The sequence below is a fragment of the Truncatella angustata genome, assembly GCF_020726525.1.
Source record: "Truncatella angustata strain MPI-SDFR-AT-0073 chromosome Unknown BKA67scaffold_3, whole genome shotgun sequence".
Lineage (NCBI taxonomy): Eukaryota > Fungi > Ascomycota > Sordariomycetes > Amphisphaeriales > Sporocadaceae > Truncatella > Truncatella angustata.
Window position 1 is genome coordinate 2249281 of NW_025763383.1, and position 21309 is coordinate 2270589.

Consider the following 21309-nt stretch of genomic DNA (forward strand, 5'->3'; position numbering starts at 1 on the left):
CGAAGTCGACTGGAGAGTGGCCGTCTGAAGTGAATGCATTAATCCAACCCCCCCCCCCCCCCCCCCCCAAAAAAAAAAAAGATAGCCGTTCTGGCCGTCAATGAGGTCAAACAATTATCGCAAGAGCTGAATATAAACTTTACGAGATGGTGGAGGTTGTGCGCGGTTGTTTGGGCGATATCCCTTACCCGATGTTTTGCATTGTGGGAAAACTGATGCCAAAATGTCATGGAAGATCAACGAAGGTTTCTATGCCCATCAGAATGACTGCTTTGTGGTTCCATCATCCAAATGAGGTCACCAATAGTCTTGCATCTATGACATGGCAATCTGCTATACCAATCGAGATGTCTCGAAGGACTCTGTGACAGCCACGCAGTATATAGTCAACCCTCCTTTAGCCATGGAATTTTCCGCAATGATTGTTCGCTAGTCGTATTTTCAAAAGGTACCCTACTTATAGATGTACTAGTGCTGCCTTGTATGATCATTTCGACAAGCCACCCCTCTCGTTCCCATCCTTGTCAAATGCCATTTTAACGAGAGGTTGAATCGAGTTTCTGCCGCCGAGATGCCAGGTCCGTAACCACAGATTGGTTGAAAGCCGAAATCTTCGACTCTACATAATCCATGTATTTTCGATACGCGGCCTTGGGGTCGCTCAGTTCTACCTCGAGGGTTTTGATCCTTTGGTTTTTCTCTTTCAACTCGTTTGTGAGGCACTCCTTCTCGAGTACCAACTCCTCACGCTCATGTCGCAAACTTTGCGACTCCGAACGGAGTTCCGCGTTTCTCATGCTAAGACCGTCGACGGCACTGTCCTTTCTGGCGATATTATCTGCCTGCTTTTGTATGGTTTGGTCCTTTCTGGTGAGATCCAAATCTTGTTTGGCAAGTTTTTGATCTTTGTTCCTGAGTTGCAATCGTTGTCGTTCGAGAGTAGCATTGTTTGAATTTAGTTGCTGCTGGAACTTGATCTTTTCTGATGACAATTTCTCATCCATCTCCTTAGTTCGTTGTTTTATAGTGTCTTCTCGCTCCTGGACAGTCTTTTTCATCTTCTCTTCCAACATTTTAACCTTTTCTACATCTTTATTAATCACTACAGGGTTCGACTTCTGGTGCTGTAAGGTGGGCTCCTAGAGATTAGATAGAGTGTCAGTTGCCAGCTGAGACTCATCATCTTCCGACTTAATAGTCACCTTGCTTGTATGGTATCGTGGCTTCTGGTTATCTGGCAGATTCTATGTTATCGTTCGTGTCAGTGCGTGGTAGCGACGTAAATTAAAATCAGAAAACAACTTACCTTCCAATGTTGTATGTGCTTCATAGATCCTGCCTTTGGAGCGGATGCCGGCCCAGGGCGAGTCTGTGTTGAGTGCAGGCTTGCTGAGTCTACAAAATTATCTTGAGGACCTACACCTGCTTTTAAATTCGTAATCTCTTGCTGCGCAATGTCGAGGCGGTCACGATAAACTCTCTGCTGCGCCTCCAGTGATGAAACCTTCTCCTTCAGTTGTAGTATCTGGGCAGACTTGCGAGAAAGCTCATTCTCGTGGTTTTTTATCTTTTTTTCGGCCTTGGCATTTTCAGCTTTAGACCAAGTCAGTTTTTCTTGGAGGTCTCGGTGTCTTTCAGATGGTGCATTGTTGGTAACGCGTTGAAGCCTTTCGAGTTCATCTTCGAGCTTTACAACTCGTTCCCTGAGATACCTATTGTCCTCATATAAATATCGTTGCTGTCTTGGATACGAGTGTTCTGTGTGTATGTCAGTTCGTCTTTCGCCCTGCGGGCTCCTGGTCCCTCGTGGCCTGCCCAAACGACGCTCAGGGCTGCGCGAATGTGCACGTTTGCGCCAAAGATTTTCGCCGTCTGCCATTGGAATGGATGATGAAATTTAATGCGAAGTTTGATGAAGGTAAGAGCCCTTCTAAGAAGTACCAACGCTCAAAGTTGTGACCTTGTAGCGAGAAGGCGAGTTTTGAAAGTGATAATTACGTCGTTTGAAAGGGTTGACCACACTTGGGAAAGACAGGCAGAACTGTGCGTCAGGCGCATCTGGCAGCGCTCAACAACTTAACAGTAAGCCAATTCTAAAATGATAAAATAGAAGGAGCGTCCCCAAATTGAATATGGATTCCAAAGTTTTTATTGAGTGTTGACCCTAAGGCCAGCGCCCGCCTCCTCTTCACTTAAGAGTGAGTCCCTTAGTGATGCCAATCGATTCTCACGGCAAGATCGTGGAAATAGCACTTACTCAAAACGATATTTTCCCTCAACTATTTGTTTACTATGAAAAACAAATATCATCTCCTCTGCATATGACAGCCCTATACTTGTTCTCCTCAAATTCCTGGCTACAGCAGCAATTGTACCAATTCTCGCAAAGCGCATTTCATACCACGATGGAGTGGTCTCAGGGACCGTGTGCTAAGGAAACATCTATAAACCCCCGGTGCATCCCAGGGACTAGGCATTGCCCTCTTTGATCAAGTCTCATGAGATAACCGAGAAGACTGAAACTGTACAGAGTTCAATGGAGCCCTCTATTTTGGTTTGACGCGCACTGGTCTCATTGAAGTGTTCTTTTGTCCTTGTTCAAGTAGAGACTATCAGGTCTCTGCCCATGCACAATATTCAAGTGGTGCTGGAAATCTGAATTGCCATCAAATTATAATAACAAGGTCCACAAAGTCGGACGAACTATAACGTCCATCAACAAGAGTGGCAATTCTTATAAGCCCACATTCTAGCAATGATGTTTGGCAACACCTACAAAAGACCAGTTGGTTTCGAGACCACTCCATGTTACATTAGCAAGAGTCCACCTACATCTCATCCTACCCTAGGCAGCTTCTATAAAGCTTTGTGCCCACCACTTGTTTGTATTTCTCCACTGCCCGTGGATCACAGTTTTGCGCGCGTCTCAATCGCTTGATGGGCTCTGCCTCTTTCCTTGAAATATTCCGCCACCTTACTTCTGGCAACATCGATCACAGAGACATCCTCAATAGTCGCGGGCCATGCCACATCCTTATCGAATTCATCATGTACAGCGTTCTCCACCAGCTCTCTCAAAACTCGCCGTAGCGTCTTACCCGATCTGGTCTTGGGTATCATCCCTTTTCCTTGAATTATACCACCTAGAGTCGCTATACCACCAATCTGGGTGCGGACTTGCTTCTGAATCTCGTCAACAAGGCTTTTGTCTGGTATGGCAGAAGAGGGATGGTCCGGTACTGAGAGTGTAACAAAGGCGAAAGGTAATTGTCCCTTGAGGTTGTCGGGGATTCCTATCACACTAGCTTCAGCTACGAGCGGATGACTCGTGATTGCCTGTTCAATGGCACCTGTATCTACATTAAGACCGGATCAAGCCAGATGAAGCGGAGCGCTTACCCGTGGAGAGCCGATGCCCAGCTGTGTTAATCAGATCATCGCTTCGGCTCATAATACTGATGTACCCTTCTGGGTCGATCATGCCAGCATCTCCTGTATCAATCCATTTTCCCTCGAATCTTTTCAGATAGCTCCTGAAGAACCTTTCCTCATCGTTCCATAACGTGCGAAAGCCTGTTGGGGCTAGAGGAATAGCCATTACACTACAGCATTCATGGTTAGTAGTTGTTTCCTTAGGATGGGTTTGAGGGGTCCAGGGATATTGGAAAACAACCACAAAAACAAGTGCCTTTGATGGGCAATATCGATCTGTAGATTTGTTTGAAATAGCAAGAAATGATTCCGAAAATTGCTTACATGTTGCCCATCTTCCCCCTTTTCACCTCGTTTCCTTGGTCGTCCACAGCTCTGACATCAAACCCAGGCATGGGTTTGCCAGCACTGCCAGGCTTGATGCCCAAAGGTGTGTAGTTCCTCATCCCCGTATTTCTGTCCTTTCCGGCATGTGGAATCAAGCTGACCCCAGAAATAGGAGATCCAGATTCAGACGACCACCAGTTGTCGATGACAGTAGCCCCCGACGCTCCGTACTTTTGTAATAATTCTTGGTACATGGTGACAATCGATGGCTCCGACCTTTCGCCGGCCAGAAACAATGCTTTGAGTGACTTCAGGCCGCCTAGATTGCCAATTCTCTTCAAATGCCTGTTCTGTGGATCGTCCCTCTTGATCGCTCGCAATGCGGCTACGTATGTTAGTTAGTGTCTTCGGTAACTTCAAGTAACTTACTAGGAGCCGTGAATAGACTGTTAACTTTGTAGTCCTAACCAGTACGGGTCAATATCTCCCTCTGGTTAAACCATGGCATAAGTGTTTGGTGGGAAAATGAGAACTCACCTGGATGATGCGCCAGAAACTAGAACTATCTGGAGTTCCTATAGGCTTGCCTGTCGTAAATAGTCAGCATTGGCCCCTTGTTCCATTTCAAGCTGGCCTCTTACCTTCATACAGCACGGTTGCGGCACCAGTAAGAAGAGGTCCATAGATAATGAACGAATGGCCCACGACCCAGCCGATGTCACTGCGATTTGGTCAGCTGCAAAGGTTAGGATGGAACAAATGGTCTCGACGGACCTAGCGGTGAAAATTACATCTCCTGGGCCATGGATACCGAATAGATAGCTGATCGACAAGTGAAGGCCAACGGCATGACCTCCAGCATCGCGAACCACCCCCTTCGGTGAACCTGTCGTGCCACTGGTGTATATTATATAGATCGGATCGCTTGACTTGACAGGCACACAATCTGCCTTAACCCCCCTGGCCCGAGCGCTTCTTACCAACTTGAACCAGTTTCGCTCCCCAGCCGCCTTGTTTAAGGGATCCCAGCGCAGTTCACTCCGTTGCCATACGAAAACGCGGTCGGGCTTATGTTTTGAAAGGTCAACAGCCTCCCTTATGAACGACTTATAAGCGATTGGGGGTTTGTTGCCATCAATACCACACGAAGCTGTGAGAATGGCAACAGGTTTCGACGCATCAATACGCTGAGCCAGAGATGCTGCTGCGAAACCACCGAACACAACTGCGTGAACTGCACCGAGTCGATTGATTGCTAGAATACCAATCAAAGCTGCTGGAATCATAGGCACTATAATAGTTCAGTCGGGTTGGCTTCGTTTGCGCGGAGCAGTATGGATGACCTACTATACACTAGCACAACGTCACCCTTCTTAACTCCCTCATCTCTCAATACGCCGGCTGTCACCTCAACTTCGTCGAGAAGCTGGCTATAAGTGATGGTCCGTTTCGTCTTAGTGACCGGGCTATCATAAAAGATGGCCGGATAATCTCCGTTGCCAGCTAGTACATGTCTATCAACACAGTTGTAACATGTTGAAATTTCGCCGCCATCAAACCAATCCCAGTGCGGATGTGTTGCGCCACTTCTCAAAGTCTTGGTGGCTTTCGTGAATACAGTATCAGGCTTCTTGTGCCAGTAGAGCTGTTCCGCCTGGTGAGCCCAGAAAGATTCGGGGTCTTCTAGGGAATGGTGATGGACTTCGTCTTGTGGATGGCTCATTATGGACTGCTTTTCTAGGGCCGAGATAGCTTAAGGCTAAAGAGTCTAGTCCTAGGCGTGATGGTTTGTGTGTCTTTACGACAATCGCTTGAAGTAGTGATGGACCAGGCGGGCTTTTGTCTTGTAAAGTGACTAACACAGAACGCTTAATATAGTTTTGTGCATGATACAACCTCGGAAGGTTGTTTATGTGCCGCAATGCGTCGTTCGGTGCCAACGTCCTGACGTTTGCCAACCACCCCGGCTATCTGTGCTTTCCCCGCATCCGCTGCCCCGGACCCCAGAAGGAACGATACAAAACCCACTGCCCGTCGTTCATACCCCCGGCAAGCTCAGTGACACAGGTCACAAAGCCACATAAACACGAACATGTACCAGCCTAAGCTTGATACTTTTTCTTATCCTACGTTGAAATATTGGTTTTCGTGTGTGTTTTTCATATTAATATATCGAAAATAATAATCTATCAGTTATTCTATATTGTAATAGTGGAACTCTTCAAAGTATACTAGACTAAGTTAGAATAGCCTTTATGAAATTCCAAAGACGCTGCTTGCTTGTTGGCGTTGCCTTTCTGGGCAGTGCGTCAAAATATTGACTCAAGAACATAATTTGAGTAGAAACTGGATTGATTGAAATTGAGGTGCATGGAATATTGACAATAACAATCGAGCATACTAACTTAGCCACTAAGGTTAGTTAACTATACCAAACGATGTCCGAATGCTCCACTTCTTCACTCCATTAGAAGATGGAAGAAATCAGTTGCTCGGCAATATTTACAGATATGGCTGATATGATATACTTCATTAAAATGTTCAACTAAAAGGTAGTGCCAGAACAAGTTTCTATTGGAACTCATAAGCAATTGCTACAGACTATAGACAAACTCTGGGTTCTCCCTATCCGTCAGATCCAAAAACTCCTGGCCATCAAGCTTCTGATATCCCGGAGCGGCCCGAATAGCCGCCTTTCTGTTGTTCTCTCGCTTACACCAGAAGTATATGAAGAGAATGTCAAGCACACATACAAAGTAGCAGACAATGATTGTGATTTCGGCAGGACGGTATTGCGGTGCATCCTTACTTCGAAAAACCTGAGGACCAATGATGTTACCAATACAATAGCCGATAAGATACATCGCGGCAACAGTGGTCTTTTTTGTCCACCCGGCGACGTTGGTAGATATGAGCGACAGAAGAGCCACAAATGGGGTTGGAGATGCTTGCGTAAGATAATAACCGACTAAGCGGCCCACATTGTGCTCTTCGGAAAGACAAGTAATCAAAAGCATGCCAATTGCCGCGATTATCATTCCAGATGTCGATATAAGCTGTACAACAATGTCAACGGACCATGCGGATGCACTTGGAAAGCAGTTAGGTACCTACAAGTCTGTTCCTGAAGCGATCACCTAGATGGCCAGCGACGACCAATGCCACGACCTCAACAGCACCTCCCGGAGTGCCAAGTAACAGTGACTGAGTGTTTGTGTAACCGAAGGACACAATCAACTGAGAAAAGAAGTTTGATATGCCACCTAAATCCGGAAAGTTAGTTTCCAACCAGGGTGATTACTGAAGAGGGCTCACCATTCGGAATATCTGCGACCACACTGAAAAATACAAATGCCCAGACCATAGGGTCTGTCGCAGCTTCCTTAAACTGGTACCACTTGAAATGTTTGTTGCCAACGCCTTGCTGATTAATTCTGATCCGCTCTACGGCCATGAGGCGCTCTTTTGGAGTAAGAAAGCGAGCATTCATCTGATTGTCGGGCATCCACCACAGAAAAATAACTCCCATAAAAGCGGTGAAGAGACCGATGACCAAGAATACCAGTTGCCACGACCTGATGGCTACCGGATGTGCTTCGGTCCCGACGGCGATACCATAAGCGACAAACCCACCGAGTATCTGTCCCCAGCCATTGAAGCTGAACCACCAACCGGTGCGGGTTCCTTGTTCCCGGATTGTCCACCACTGGCTGGTAAATAAGGCAAACCCAGGAGATACAGCGGCCTCAAACACACCAAGGAAGAATCTCACAGTCATTGCGCCTGCGAAGTCCTTGACAGCTGCCATGCAGCACAATGTCAGCCCCCACATTATAACATTGAAAGCAGAGTACTTCGCCAGCGGAAGCCGTTGAAGAAGGCGGTTTGTCGGCCACTCCCAGAACAGGTATCCAAAGTAAAACATTGAACCGATCCATGAGTAGTCCTGGCCTAGAGAAGAGGACAGGTGTTAGCCTAGCAATATATGGATCAGAAATACACTTACCAACTAAATTAATATCAGTCTGTGATCCCAGTCAGTAAAGTCACCTAGCTGCTTCATGGAAATCTTGCTCACTTTTAGACCCATCACGCTTGCGTAAGATACTGTGGTCTTGTCTAGATAGTTGAGCCCGTAGACAATACACAATAACGGCATGAGGTTAAGATCAATCTTCCTAAGAAGCCGACGTTCCTCCTCTGGCGTGATGACAATGGACTCTCCTCCTTGCGCTACGAAGACCTTATAGGCCTCGTCAGCATCGTTCTTGTCGGCGTGCTTGATCATGCCGAAATCATCGTGGCGGGATGGGTCGTTCGACACCACTTTCTTTTCGATGTCTTCCCCCATATTTGGGCCGGAATTTTCTGCCTCGACCATCTTGTTCGAAATAGGACCCGACAACGCGAAGGATGTTGCCTAATGGTGAGAAGGCAAATATCCCTTGATGAAAAATGTGTCAAGATAGAGAACAAAAGAGCACAACGAACACAACGATTTTCAACGAGAAACAGCTCTATATTCGGCAGCTCTTGTCGGTCGGACCATTGATAAGAATGCCGTCAATCGGCACTAGGCCGAAATACGCCGGTGTATGGTTCGGTCGTAACACAAATAACCAGCTATTTCCGTGGTGAGTAGTTGGCAAACTAGCCGATAGCTGTGTCAAGAATATTATGTACAATATCTTACCACTATGTACGGATCCGTGTGTACACTGTATGCAAGATAAACGATGATCGTCCCCCGCATTGCCTATCACACACATGGGTTCATGACATCACAAAACTACTCCTCACGATAAGCCTGGTATGTAGTACGACGGCAGTCAAAAGTGGTTGTAACGTTGCTTGACAAAAATCTGCGCAGAGAATAATTGAACCTGTATGTAGGCTTTACATGTTTTACATATCTTGAGATATATTCCCTATATTCAGAGCTGAAGCCAAGGACAGCGCGCCGTTCCACTACAGCGGATCCTGGAAACTACTAGCGGGCTGACCTGGGGCAAATGCCGGCGGCCGTTGGTGTGGAGCGAGTCATCCAAGGCGACGATGCTGTACCAGACTACTTGGCGCTCAACAGCCTGATGTGTACCAGCACATGATGACTTATTGCTGCATGGAAGGAGGAGGGTCAGACAACATCTAGTTACAGCAGCACATGATGCACTGATTTGGAATATTGTAGCTGAGAAAGGCCGCGTTCTTGAGCAACCTGCGACGCTAACCACGATAGGCCAAGCTACACACTTAGCACACATGGCAGTTCCTCATATACCCTCCAAGATAAGGAATGCTGAAATTCTGAACATTCAACATCATATAGTTGTTCGATACATCAACACGGATACAGCGTCAGTGTCGGCGGGAACCGTTTCCTGCGGTACTTGCCATTCCGTTAGGCTCTCAGTGGGATGCGTTGGAGCGAAGCAGGTAGTGAGCAACATTCCCGGCGAGCCGTCACAAGCCAACGGGACTGCGGCCTGTACAACCCGAAACCACTCGAACACCATATGGAAAGAGTTGTATTCGCAATCGAATCCCAGCGATGCTCGGAAACAATACTTTGTGGGCCCGTTCCGGCTAGCAGTGATGGTTGGCGCGAGTCCTGATTTGTGGTATTTCATCCTCGGAGGTTGAGCACCGTGATTTCGCTTGGACCGGAAGGGATGACCCACCGCGAGCAAAGTTCATGATGTTGGCTCCGAAAGCCGTTCCTTTGTTACTTGGTTAAGATTAGCTACTGATAAGTTGGTGGATATAAACAGTGGCCGGATCGCATTCCATGCGGGATAGGTGCTTCGAGGACCTTTTTTTCTCCAGTATGCCGTAATTTTCTACGCACCGCTTAACTTCACTTAAAATGCACACTCATCGAGGGCTGAGCCTAGTTGCTGCCTCGTCCTTATTCATTGTGACGAGGGCTGCTTCTGGAACTGGAGTATCAACTAGATACTGGGACTGTTGCAAACCTTCTTGCGCATGGTCGGGTAAAGCCTCTGTGAACCAGCCAGTGTTGACGTGTGACAAGAACGACAATGTGCTCTCGGATCCAGATATCAAGTCGGGATGCGACGGCGGTACCGCCTTTACTTGTTCTGACAACTCACCATGGGCAATCAGCGATCAGCTGGCCTATGGTTTCGCTGCAACGGCTATCAGCGGAGGGACAGAGGCGAGTTGGTGTTGTGCTTGTTACAAGTAAGTTCGCCTGAATAGGCTGTGCTATCTACAATAATCTTACTGATGGCTATAGGCTCACTTTCACTTCCGGAGCGGTGGCCGGGAAGACCATGGTCGTACAATCGACCAATACAGGCGGCGACCTCGGCTCGAACCAATTCGATATATTGATGCCTGGTGGCGGCGTAGGTATATTCGACGGGTGCAAGGTCGAGTTCGGTACATCGCTTCCAGGAGCCACATATGGTGGCATCTCATCGCAGTCCGAATGCAATTCCTTCCCAGCAATTCTACAGGAAGGCTGCAATTGGCGTTTCGACTGGTTTGAGAACACGGATAATCCGAATCTTACATTCGAGCAAGTACAGTGCCCCTCGGAGATCGTGGCGAAGTCAGGCTGTCGTCGAACTGATGACTCCTCCTTCCCTGTTTTCAATCCCTCTACGGTAGCCACGAGTGCTGCGAGCAGTTCGACGTCAACAAAGGCATCGTCGACCACCACTGCTGGCGCGTCAACAACGACTGCTCCTACATCAACCACCAGTGCCGCAAGCTCAGGTGGTAGTGGGACAGCTGCGAAATATGTGAGTTCATGACAAAATATTATCTCACAAGAAGCTCACCAACAACAGGCACAATGTGGTGGTATTAGCTGGACAGGAGCGACTAGTTGTGTGAGTGGCTCAACTTGCACGAAGCTCAACGACTACTACAGTCAATGTCTGTAAGAACAGGGTGAGCGATGCGTTGGGAAAAATTCTGCCGGCAATGCCGCCATATAAGCAGACTCCGGCTATGTTCAAAATAGACAGATCTGTGTAGTTGTCATAGGTCCGATAGCATCGCGTTTCAATACAAGGGGATTTCTAGACTATTAAGCTCGTCGATATGAGTATTGGTCCTTGTCCTATATTCTAGACGTTGAACAATCAATATCAGTATTAAATAGTATCTGCTTGCATTGGTGATATCCCCGCTTCGACCAATGGACTGTCGTCCAACATGTTACAAAGGTGTCCCGAGGATGTAGCTCCGTGTCTATATCAAAATATAGCAGCGCAAGGGAAAATTGACTTTTTGTTTTCCTGCATCATCTGCTAGAGGTCGCCCATTGTTAGAAACCAACATGTCAAGCAGGTCGATGCTCAAGAGAAAAAGAGTAGTGAAAGCGATTGGTTCATCCGACAGCAGACGACACAGTCATCGAGCGAGCTCTGCAACAGGTTGCGTATGCTTATACGAAGACGACAGTTTCTGATTGGACCGTCTCGACGCGTAACACCGCTGACGTATGAATTAGTCGAGTTTTTAGCCAGCCTGGTCGACACCAACAAGGGCATTATCTCGGTGTTGCTGCTGATGCACGATTGATACAGGCATATCCATCGACAGCAAATCGTATACATCAGGTTATCAATATGCGGCTGCAAGCATATGTATCAGACTCACAGTACCCAAAGAAGGCAAGTTAGGCGGTGACTCTTGTGCTCCTTCAAAGATGTGAGCACAATTGAATGGTCTTCACCGACAAAAGCGGCACCGACATCCGGCTCAGGGAACCATTTGTGTGCAATTCAATTACCGACTGATCGACACTTGTCAAAATGGAGGACCAGGCTCTGCGGGAAAGCGGCTTTCTTCCCAGTGTATTGCGTGGCTATGTATGTACTATCAGTGGCCGGTGTGGCCTGCAGCGAACAATGGCGTTGTATGTACCTGCAGTAGCGCCAATTGGGACGCCGACAGGTATTCCGGGTGCCTCTCAGCCTCTGTAGCCACCCCCTCCGTCTCTCCCTCATAGTAGCCATGGGCTGGTTGCAGGGAAAGAAATCTCGCCCTGGAGTGCACAGCCTACTGCTTACTGTTTATGTGTAAAACACCCGAGATACTATTTCTTTGCAAGGAATGAAAAAAAAGAATTCAGCCATCGTGACTGAGAAGTCGATTCAGAGTTTTTGCACAAGGTCATGCCTACCTCGATCGGCGTTTCACAAAAGTTTCCTACTGTATACTGTCTCTGCGCCATGTCTCTCGTCGCGGGATTTGAACGGCTGATGTATTCTCGAAGGCCAGTGTTATCCCGCAAGGGCGAGGGCGGAAAATTGGACGAACCACATAACAGCTCTCGTTCATGCAAAGCCTCTCATTCGTTGAACCCATGCCGCGTCACCTCGAAAGAGTCAAACTATGTCTAGAATAAGTCGAAAATCAGTACCATCACCCGCCATCAACGGTTATACAAAATTTCCTTTTTACTGCCTATTTGACGTGGTCATATGCTGTCAATAATCAACCGTCCTTATATGCTGTACGTGCTTGTACGGTGTGCGAGTACCTGATACCGACACGCAGCGATGTATGGCCTTTTTACTCAGTATGCCAGAAGACTTGGGGCAAAGTTGCCAGACCAAAACTTGATCTTTGTTCATGTTTGCTACGTACAAGAGCCAACATTGAGAACTTGACCAAAGACCAATAAAACATCCGGCGATTTTAGATGGGCTGTTCAAGCCTCGACTCCAGTATATCCATTAACTCTCCAAATTTGTACAAGAATGAAAGTCAAGTTGCGAGCACGAGAAACGAACGTCTCTTTGGGGGTAAGAGACAAGATAGTGAGGAAAAGATGAAATAGGTGAATTGATTGTCAAAGTTGCCGCTCTTTCATGTCATCCCATCCACAGCGGCACTGAGAAAGCCAATTGAAAGATTGCTAACTTCTTTGTTTGACCATATTCCATATCCTTGACACCGCACACAATGCGAATCCTCCGTGGCGAGTTTGTGGTATCGTTTGTCCTAACACCAAGACGAGAATTATAATAAAGTCCTGCGAATGACGCCCAAGTGCAATGCAGAATAACCGTGGGTGCCCGTGAGCCCTCCCAATCTAATCACCATACTCCCTCAAAACGTCCAAACTGCTTTCCGTCCATTAGGTATTATCGACATGAAGATCGTGAAGATGACGTAAAGTCTAGCAGCAGGCGCTTTACAAGAAAGCAGCGAGACCGACGAGACCGGCAAGGCCAGCTCCTGAGAGAGCGGCGAGCTTGCCGGCAGCGGCAGTGGGAACGGAGCTGGCGGTGGTCGAGGCAGTGGCAGAAGCCTTGGTGGTGGTCTGGCCACCGGTGGCCTTGACAGTGCTGGTGGAAGCAACAGTGGTGCCGTTGTTGGTAGGGTAGACGGGAGCGGAGCTGGAGGCAGCAGCAGTGGAGCTGGAGGCGGCAGCGGATGTGCAGGTGCTGCAGATGACGCTGGAGGTGGTGTAGACAGGCTTGCTGACGGTGCAAGGGCAGTCAGTGATGGTCAGGGTGGTGGCCTTTGGAAGACGTTAGCATGGCTGTTGTAAGTCTCAAGATCGGCCATCAATTCTCACCTCAGTGATGGTGTAGGTCTTGCCACCGTAGGTGACCTGAGTAGCGGCAGGGCAGTAGGTAGTGTAGGCGGTAACGACCTCGGTAGTGTAGGTAACGTTACCGGCGGCGTAAGAGGCCTGGGCGCCAACGGCGAGGGCAGCGACAGTAGCAACGGTGAACTTCATCTTGACTGATTTGTCTGGTATTGAGTGACTCGGGAAGAGCTGTAGATTGTCGGAGGATTAATATTAGGTATGTTGTTTAAAGAATGAATGTGACTGAAAAGTCAGGGTTGGTTTGTAGAGATTGTATGTGGGTGAGGAGGGAAGAGCAAAGTCGATTGCCATCTTAGGACGCCGTGAATTTATATACAGAGTTGATGGGTGATGAGCGTGGATACCGGGGCTTGACTAGGTGGGTGCCACCCGTGATGTTTCCCCGTTTATTTTTCCTACGTTATTTCGCTTTGCAGCCAAGTCGAGGTCCGCGCTTTCATGCGGATCCTAGAAAACCTGGCTGGTTAGCAATTGTGGACTTTAGCCGGTGTTCTGGCTTTTTCTGGCTGGAGAGGGGTGTGAAAGTTGCGATTTGGCTTGAGTTGAGAAGACGGGGGCGTCCAGAAAGGGGCAGGAGCTAACTTACGGTGTGCAACGATGAGATACCAGATCCTTCCAGTGGCAGATAGTGTCAGTGCAGTGGTATGACATTGCGACCCGCCAGGTGCGGTATTTGATCAGGCAAATGATACGGCAATAGTACCATAGCCGCCATGATCCAGATGCTTGGGCTAACAGAATCCTCTTGGACGCACTTGTCATTGCCATGTTCTGGCCCTTCATTCGCTGGCTGGAAGGGGGGTGTGTTTTTGCCAAAAATGCTTCGGCGGATCCGCCCTAATGTCAGGTACAGCTGCAAGGTACAAGGATCGCTGCTGGATAGCAAGGATTAGTGTGTCTTGGGGTTGGGGACAGCGGGAGATTGCAGCGCCACTAGCACTATCATCCCATTGTCTGGAATCACCAATAGTTCAATCTACGACCTGCCCAGTGACGGCACCGTTTGGCTAAACATGGTGATTGCATGTTGACTGCATTTTCGTGAACATGTCATTAGTTGGCAATGACCGCTTTAGCAAGTAATTCGCGCGCCGTCGAAATTGTGGTCGCTTTACGCCTTGCTTGGTTACTTACTGCATGGTTGTGTGTACTATGTGCCTTGAGCCTCTAACAGAGTAAACAATAGAAACACAGGGTTGTATTCTGTACTTGCAACTCCGTCTGATGCCAACAGAACCTGGCACGAGCTTTGCGAAAGATAAGCTGACTCCTCAATTAGACCCATTCTTTGTCGTGCTGTGGATCGCGAGTGCTATGTTAGGAAGTACCTACATACTGTAGGAATAAGGTTCGTTAACACCGGCGGTCAATTCTCACGTTGCCAATATCCAATTGTTTGTCAAAGACGACGCTGAGATCCTGTTCAGATCCTTCTTTCAATGCACAAGCGGCGACAGATCACATGGGAACCAGAATCAACGACACGCTTGTGTCCCACTTAATTGGTCTCTTTTTGACGTTGGAGAAGACCAAACTGAAATAAGCCATTCGCTATTTGGGCACGCTCTCACCGTACTACGCGGTAGTTCTAGGGCAATTCATTTCAGGGAACGTGCGATTGTCTCCAGTTGAACATACCAAACCCTCTGGCCAGGCTATAATCGTGGGATTGATAGTTGCGAGATCGTCGTCGTCGCCGTGGTCGACTGGCCAGGTCCAGGTCCATTGGCGCAGAGTGCGGAGTTTGCCTGGCTCTTGCTTGGCATGGTAATTCTCCAGGCGAAATTGCACTTCTTCTCTGGGGTAAGCGACTAACGAGATGCGCATGTCTGCTCCGGATACCATGTGGACTCAACGACTGAATACTGCCAAGTCCGTCCGTGAGATTACAATCGAGGGCCCATATCGCCTACTGACTGCAGTCTCGAATCTCGGCCATGATGTTTGAACTCGTCTAAGAAATGCGATTTTGTGAAGACGGGCACCGGAGGAGCACCGGACTAAAGTTGATCAATGTGTAGGCCTATGACTTTAGAGGAGAACAAATGCCTGAATGATGCCGAGTTACATGAAACTTGACAACATTGAACCGTTGAACGTCCGTAGCGGGTCTACGCCTCAATTCACATGCCAGTATGTACTTTCAGTGGTGACTCCCATGGCGATATCAGATACTTTTGCTTCCAGGTTGTCAATGCAGTGGGTAGAATCAAGCGATAACATCCCCTGTTATGATCCCTGACAGCACTCTGCAGCATCACGGACAGATTCGGTTCTCGGTCCACCTTCAATTTACTGCAGCGGCGCCCAAGGTTCGTTGCTCAACGCTCATCAATCGGTCGGGGGAGTTCTCGACCAGCAGAACGATCAATTGTCAACGGAGGATCTTCGCAATGCATTGGCTTTTTGAAAGTGGTCAAATGCCGCTCCTGTCACTGCCTTTGGCTGTTTCGAATGTCTGTCTGCTGCGGAGTACTTGGTGATCACAGCCTGGCTAATCTAATCAGTTGCAAAAAGTGCGTTATGTATGTACAAGATGCTGGCTCCATGGGACTACCTCTAGATAACAGGGCTAGTTCCTCAGCCTTGATTCCCGATCTTTCCAATCATTATACAGATAACTGCAATCTCGTTTCTCCTTGGGCAATGCCAATTGTACGGAATACGAAAAGTCTGGGACGTTGTACATCTCCCCAGCCGTTGCATCTGCTGTACGGATCCGTACGTAGTATTCTGCAGTCGGCTCCTTATCCCCGGTGTCTAATCTTAGCTGGCTCGGCGCCGACACCCGCTACAATTTCCACAATCTTAGCCTACTGCAGACTACTGCTGCAATTGTGGGAATAGTAAGATCATCAATGCAGTTGCCATGCGAGGAAATCGAGAAAACAACAATGTCAGTAGAAGGTAACAATATAGCGACGCGTTTCTTCCTCTTCTTCTCCTTCTTCTTCTATACGTGGCCGGCCGTAGCACATACCGACTCTTCTCAATTAGGGCTAACACAAGCGGCATCGGGTTCGAAACCAGCTTCCATGTCACTGGTCCTGTACTGTGTTGAGTTGGCCGCACAACTCCGATATCTGACACGATTCGTGGCCGCACAACACCTGGTATTCCTTCGTAGGTAGACTTCGAAACCAGAACAGCGACGCTCCGACGATACCTAGAAAGTGACTACATATTTGCACAAATCAGGTTTAGTGCGCGCTTCGAGGCGAACCGCTAGACACAAACACTTGGTGCCGGAAAGCAACCACCGTTGGTGAGACGTTTAACTGTACAGCGAACACAAATTGGCTGGTGTTTCCGGACCCTCTATATACTAAAGCTTCTTCGAGCACGTCCTCGCGATGGGGACTCCTCGGTAATGGGGACCAGACCATCCGGGAGAACGCTTGGTATATTCTGCGTCACAATATTACCATTCAGCTTTCGGTACACACTATAGCGTACCCGTACGCCAAATACATCGACAGCCTAGCAACCTAGTACATGGTTGATCCACGATTCACGCTTTCGCCATAGTCAGTACGAATCCTGGCCTGCAGACCTGGCGTCATTTCCTCCGTTACACGAGAAGGAAAGGTATGGGATTGATGTCTTCTAGGAACTTCCTAGACACGAGTCACATGTAGGGGCTTCGAGCAGTGCCCCTTATCATTACCATGGCTGAGCAAGCAAGTCGTATGATCTTGGTACTGCCGCTCTGTCGCGGAGTATGGCTTTCCAGTGCAGCTAGCCACATGGCATGTCCCGGAATTGATCAAACATAAACGCATCTACTTCTGGGCTCTTGGCCGATCTGGCAAAATGATCATACTAGATTGCTTGAACTATTAAGACGGAAGAGGTTGCTGCCGTTGGAAGCTTGATTCATTGGCTTCGCTCACCCATGATCGCCGACCTATACGCCCCTTCACTGCAGTCTGCGCTCCGGTCTACGTCAATTTTATGGCATCGTCATCTGATGAGATGCAAGGGAATGCGTCTCAGTTACACATCTGATAAACTGCCATGATAAGGGAATTCGTGTGGCAAGGACCAGTGGCGAGTTCCACAACCTCGTAGAAGTAAAGTGCTTTCGGGCTGCGTTACTTCCGTACTATGCTGTATTGCAACGAAGCAACAAGTGTTTCTTTTTGCCAACGAACTTCAATCCGCTCAAACGTTGCGCTTCGTCGTGTTTGTTCATCACAAACTCCAGGAAATCATATCGGCATTGCAGACCTGAGCGTCGAGCGTGCGGGTTGCTTCTGCCCGTCATTCACCCTTATAGTACCGCCAACGTAAGTTCCATGACTCCAAAACTCCTCTCCCAAGATTATCAACCTAGGCCATCGTTGGTGTTGATGGCATTGATACTGTAGGATGTACTTGCCCGCGTTACTGATCCAACTAACGGACGATAACTCAGTTATGGATTAGGTGTTAGTCGTAAAGCCTTATTTAATGTGGAAACAGATGCTGAAGGTTGCTGAAGGATTCTTCTGCACTCATATGGCTGACAAGCCTAAAACTGACAAAGGCTTCCGCGCCCGGGGAAATCCCGCTGTACAACTAAACCAGCTGTGGGGCGTATGCTAGACTTGGTATTCATCCGCAGATCGGGGCCGGCTCGATGATTGTTGAGCTCACGGGCGACGAAGCTTATAGCGATCTCGAATGCCCGTCATTTCTCTATTCTCGTTTGCTGGGTACCATGCATATAAGCTGTTCTGCAGCTTCACATGCGAATGCGACACCGCGGCCCACGACGAAAACATGATGTTTTCTCCGTCCAAACCCACCAATTCGGGACAATGAACGCTCCATCCCGTCTCACCACCCAGGTGCTATTATACGGGCTGACGGGCCGGGGCAAATACTTCTCCTAGCGCCATTATGCTGGAGAACCCCTAGGGCGGGCCTTGCTTTGTAACAGGTCCATGGTTAATTGATGTCATTACCGAAGCTACCGTAAAAGTTGCCCGGCTCCTATATTATAAACACAATCCAGCGGTATGTATTTGGACGTATAACATAACATTGTTTCGAAGACGCAGCATATATTCCGTGACAATATAACACACAAACCTTCGAAACTCTCCTCATCAATTATGTCTTCGACAATGAAGGCTGTTGGTAGGTCACTACTGCGTTCGTTCTCGTCTGCGGTTTCTTGCTTACTAAGCCCCACATAGAAGTGAAAGGCGGCGCTGGAGGCATTGACAAGCTCTTCATCAATGCTGAGACGCCCAAGCCGGAAGCCAAGGAGGGTGATGCTATAGTAAAGATCAAGGCCTTCGGCCTCAACCGTATGGACCTGATACAGCGTGAGGGACACTACCCTCTGCCACCACAGGCGCCGTCAACTCTGGGCGTCGAGTTCTCCGGCACCATCCAGTCCTTTGGCTCTGGTGAACACGGCGACTTCAAGGAGGGCGACGAGGTCTTTGGCCTCGCCTACGGCGGAGCCTATGCCGAGTACATCGCCGTCTCGTCCAAGATGCTGCTGAAGAAGCCCTCGTTCCTGTCCTGGGAGCAGGCCGCCGGGATCCCCGAGACCTGGATCACGGCGACGCAGGCGCTGTACCTGGTGGGCGAGTTCGCGAAGGGCAAGTCGGTGCTGTGGCACGCGGGCGCCTCGGGCGTCTCCATCGCGGGCATCCAGCTCAGCAAGGACAGCGGCGCCTCGGCCGTCTACGCCACCGCCGGCACCGACGAGAAGTGCGCCTTCATCGAGAGGGAGCTCGGCGCCACCAGGGCCTTCAACTACAAGACGACGGAGAACTGGGACGAGGAGATCCTCAAGGCCACGGGCGGCAAGGGCGTCGATATCATCATCGACTTCATCGGCGCGTCCTACTTCGTGCGCAACCTCAACGTGGCCGCGCGCGACGCGCACTGGGTGATGCTGGGCCTGATGGGCGGCACGAAGCTGGAGAACGTGGACGTGGGCAAGTTGCTGTTCAAGAGGGTGCGCATCGAGGGCAGCACTCTGCGGTCCAGAGACGCCGACTACCAGGGAAAGCTCAGGGACAAGCTCGCCGAGTACATACCGGATTTCGAGAAGAACAAGCTGAAGGTGTTCGTCGACACAGTGCTGCCGTGGGAGAAGATCCAGGATGCGCATCGCTTGTTGGAGGAGAACAAGACGACGGGAAAGATCATTTGCACTATTGGGGAGTCGTAGGCACGACGCTTGTGGCATCCTCTACGGGCTACGCAGAGTAGTTACATCAATTGATACTGCAGGATTCAACCTATGGCACACAGTATCGGGCTGCTTTATTGAGCACGGCCTGCATGGAAGGGGCCTGATGGGTGCGGGACTTTCCTACTGCGTTGCTCGGGGTAGGCCTAGGTCTACCTCAAGCCTTCAACATCGCTATATATTGAAAGTCCTTGGACTAGACCAACTCAGAATAACCTCATCGACCGCAAGGCCGTTCTTACGTTGCAAAGAAACCCTCTTGTCTTGTTGCTACTCACCCGCTAATGCTCCTTGATCCATTTCAACATCTGCTCGTAAGCTGTTGCCTGCGCGTCCTTGATGTGCGCATCTGCATAGTCACCAACAACTGCGAAACCATGAGGGACGCCAGGGTATACTTGCACTTCGTGCTCCACGCCCTCTTTGCCTAGTGTGTCCTCGCCAACCTTTCTCACCTCATCAGGGAACATGGGGTCATTTTCAACGCAGACCAAACTGAGCGGCGACTTGATACCACTGAAGTCATCTGTGCTAACCAGTGTGGCGTGTGCCAGCGCACCAGCTCTGATATATGGGCCCTTGGTGCTCTTCCCGGCCTCTGTATCTTCAGGCTTTTGTGCACCACTCCAACCTGATTGTACCGGCTGCCGCTCTGCCGCGAGCAGCAGGACATACCGTGCGCCAAAGCAATATCCTACGGCATAGATACCGTCTCCTGCTGCAACAGCGTCTGCGAACTCACCCTTGGCTGCTTCGATGACCTTCTCCAGAATGGGTAGGACTTTCTCTTCTGTATGTTTGGCCAGCCACATGTCTATCATGAAGCTCTTTGCCGTCTCGGCAAGCTTCAGCTTGGCCGTGTCGAGCCAGGATCCTGTAGACTCTGAGTCTGCCTCCTGGAAAGTCGACGAGTTTGGTGCCGGCTCCCCATTGAAGAGATCTGGCATGACAACAATGTAACCCTCGGAGGCAAATCGATCGGACTGGATCTGGTTGTTCGTCGATTTGAGACCGGTGCCGCCGGTCAGATGGAGGAGGAGTTTCGCCGGTGAGGAGGGGTAAGAGCTCGGCTTGGTTATATAGACCTAGATTGCGGGTTAGCCTTGGATGAATGGGAGAACACACACGGCGAAGCAACCTGGACGGGACTAGGTGCTATGGTTGACTTACGTCGATGCCGCCGAGCTTACGGGTCTCGCCTTGAGGCTTCTCGCCCTCGGCTGCGGTCTTACATCAGTATGCAGGAATCAAGCAAGGACGTCGTCTTGATATCCTTACGGGTCGGTCTATCTGTTGTGCAGTGCTCGCCCATGGTAGGTCCAGTTTGTGCTGGGGTGTCTCCGGGGATGATAGGACCATCATCTTGCTCTAGAGCGTCGCTCTCGGGCGCCTTGGTTGCTACTTGAGGATCCTCTTCTGGCATAATGGCGGCAAGGGAGAGGTGTGTTTTAGGTGCAGAGATTAGTTGTTCGATATGGCAGCAATCTGCGAGGAAGAATTGCAATTGATGCTTGCTCTGAGAGACCGAGTGTTATTACACGAAAGGTGTTGCGTAAGGAGATGGGGGTCTCGCTAGGGGTTCCAGGTCCAGCTTCCAGGCTCCATGTTCCAGTACCACCTAACCCCCGTAAAACAGCCAACTTGGCAGCTGCAGTGCATTCCTCAAGATACTACCCTGGCCGTTTCACAGCACATGCCAGAGTGCATGGCGGGGTAGAAGCGACAATTAGTCGCAACAGCCCATCTCACGTAG

The 21309-nt window shown here is 49.3% G+C and overlaps 7 protein-coding genes across 7 annotated transcripts; 2 read left to right on the top strand and 5 right to left on the bottom strand.

Annotated features, from left to right (window-relative positions):
- Positions 1 to 536: 536 nt before the first annotated feature.
- Positions 537 to 1879, bottom strand: BKA67DRAFT_675632 (uncharacterized protein; the record flags this gene model as incomplete). Its single annotated transcript, XM_046108785.1, has 3 exons — positions 537 to 1139; positions 1307 to 1369; positions 1421 to 1879. The coding sequence occupies 3 exons, from the start codon at positions 1877 to 1879 to the stop codon at positions 537 to 539; spliced, it is 1125 nt and encodes a 374-aa protein (XP_045959879.1).
- Positions 1880 to 2907: 1028 nt separating this feature from the next.
- On the bottom strand, positions 2908 to 5482 carry BKA67DRAFT_534531 (AMP-binding enzyme; the record flags this gene model as incomplete). The annotated part of the gene is made up of 8 exons (XM_046099876.1): positions 2908 to 3350; positions 3400 to 3602; positions 3757 to 4144; positions 4189 to 4222; positions 4297 to 4346; positions 4401 to 4480; positions 4534 to 5050; positions 5107 to 5482. 8 exons carry the CDS (start codon positions 5480 to 5482, stop codon positions 2908 to 2910), a joined length of 2091 nt encoding a protein of 696 aa, XP_045959880.1.
- A 799-nt stretch (positions 5483 to 6281) lies between these two features.
- BKA67DRAFT_561270 (major facilitator superfamily domain-containing protein) lies at positions 6282 to 8473 on the bottom strand (the record flags this gene model as incomplete). Its single annotated transcript, XM_046102519.1, has 5 exons — positions 7838 to 8473; positions 7766 to 7784; positions 7075 to 7710; positions 6874 to 7022; positions 6282 to 6815 (listed from the first exon to the last, which is right to left on the bottom strand). Coding segments are annotated over exons 1-5 (1328 nt in total), but the record flags the coding sequence as incomplete, so codon positions are not given.
- A 1152-nt stretch (positions 8474 to 9625) lies between these two features.
- Positions 9626 to 10673, top strand: BKA67DRAFT_514972 (glycoside hydrolase family 45 protein; the record flags this gene model as incomplete). The annotated part of the gene is made up of 4 exons (XM_046097685.1): positions 9626 to 9963; positions 10019 to 10391; positions 10431 to 10506; positions 10564 to 10673. The coding sequence occupies 4 exons, from the start codon at positions 9626 to 9628 to the stop codon at positions 10671 to 10673; spliced, it is 897 nt and encodes a 298-aa protein (XP_045959882.1).
- Positions 10674 to 12728: 2055 nt separating this feature from the next.
- Positions 12729 to 13629, bottom strand: BKA67DRAFT_243782 (uncharacterized protein). Its single transcript, XM_046095696.1, has 2 exons — positions 13325 to 13629; positions 12729 to 13267 (listed from the first exon to the last, which is right to left on the bottom strand). The coding sequence occupies exons 1-2, from the start codon at positions 13487 to 13489 to the stop codon at positions 12938 to 12940; spliced, it is 495 nt and encodes a 164-aa protein (XP_045959883.1). The 5' UTR covers positions 13490 to 13629; the 3' UTR covers positions 12729 to 12937.
- A 4830-nt stretch (positions 13630 to 18459) lies between these two features.
- BKA67DRAFT_657544 (zinc-binding dehydrogenase) lies at positions 18460 to 19535 on the top strand (the record flags this gene model as incomplete). Its single annotated transcript, XM_046107131.1, has 2 exons — positions 18460 to 18484; positions 18544 to 19535. 2 exons carry the CDS (start codon positions 18460 to 18462, stop codon positions 19533 to 19535), a joined length of 1017 nt encoding a protein of 338 aa, XP_045959884.1.
- Positions 19536 to 19837: 302 nt separating this feature from the next.
- On the bottom strand, positions 19838 to 20979 carry BKA67DRAFT_657545 (dienelactone hydrolase family protein; the record flags this gene model as incomplete). Its single annotated transcript, XM_046107132.1, has 3 exons — positions 19838 to 20641; positions 20727 to 20776; positions 20835 to 20979. 3 exons carry the CDS (start codon positions 20977 to 20979, stop codon positions 19838 to 19840), a joined length of 999 nt encoding a protein of 332 aa, XP_045959885.1.
- Between the last annotated feature and the right edge of the window lie 330 nt (positions 20980 to 21309).

What these genes read in the sequence shown, in the direction of transcription:
- BKA67DRAFT_243782 (XM_046095696.1), bottom strand. Translation starts at nt 13,489, where the DNA reads ATGAAGTTCACCGTTGCTACTGTCGCTGCCCTCGCCGTTGGCGCCCAG. An exon ending in AGACCTACACCATCACTGAG is followed by an intron (nt 13,268 to 13,324) that starts GTGAGAATTGAT and finishes CGTCTTCCAAAG; the next exon opens with GCCACCACCCTGACCATCAC.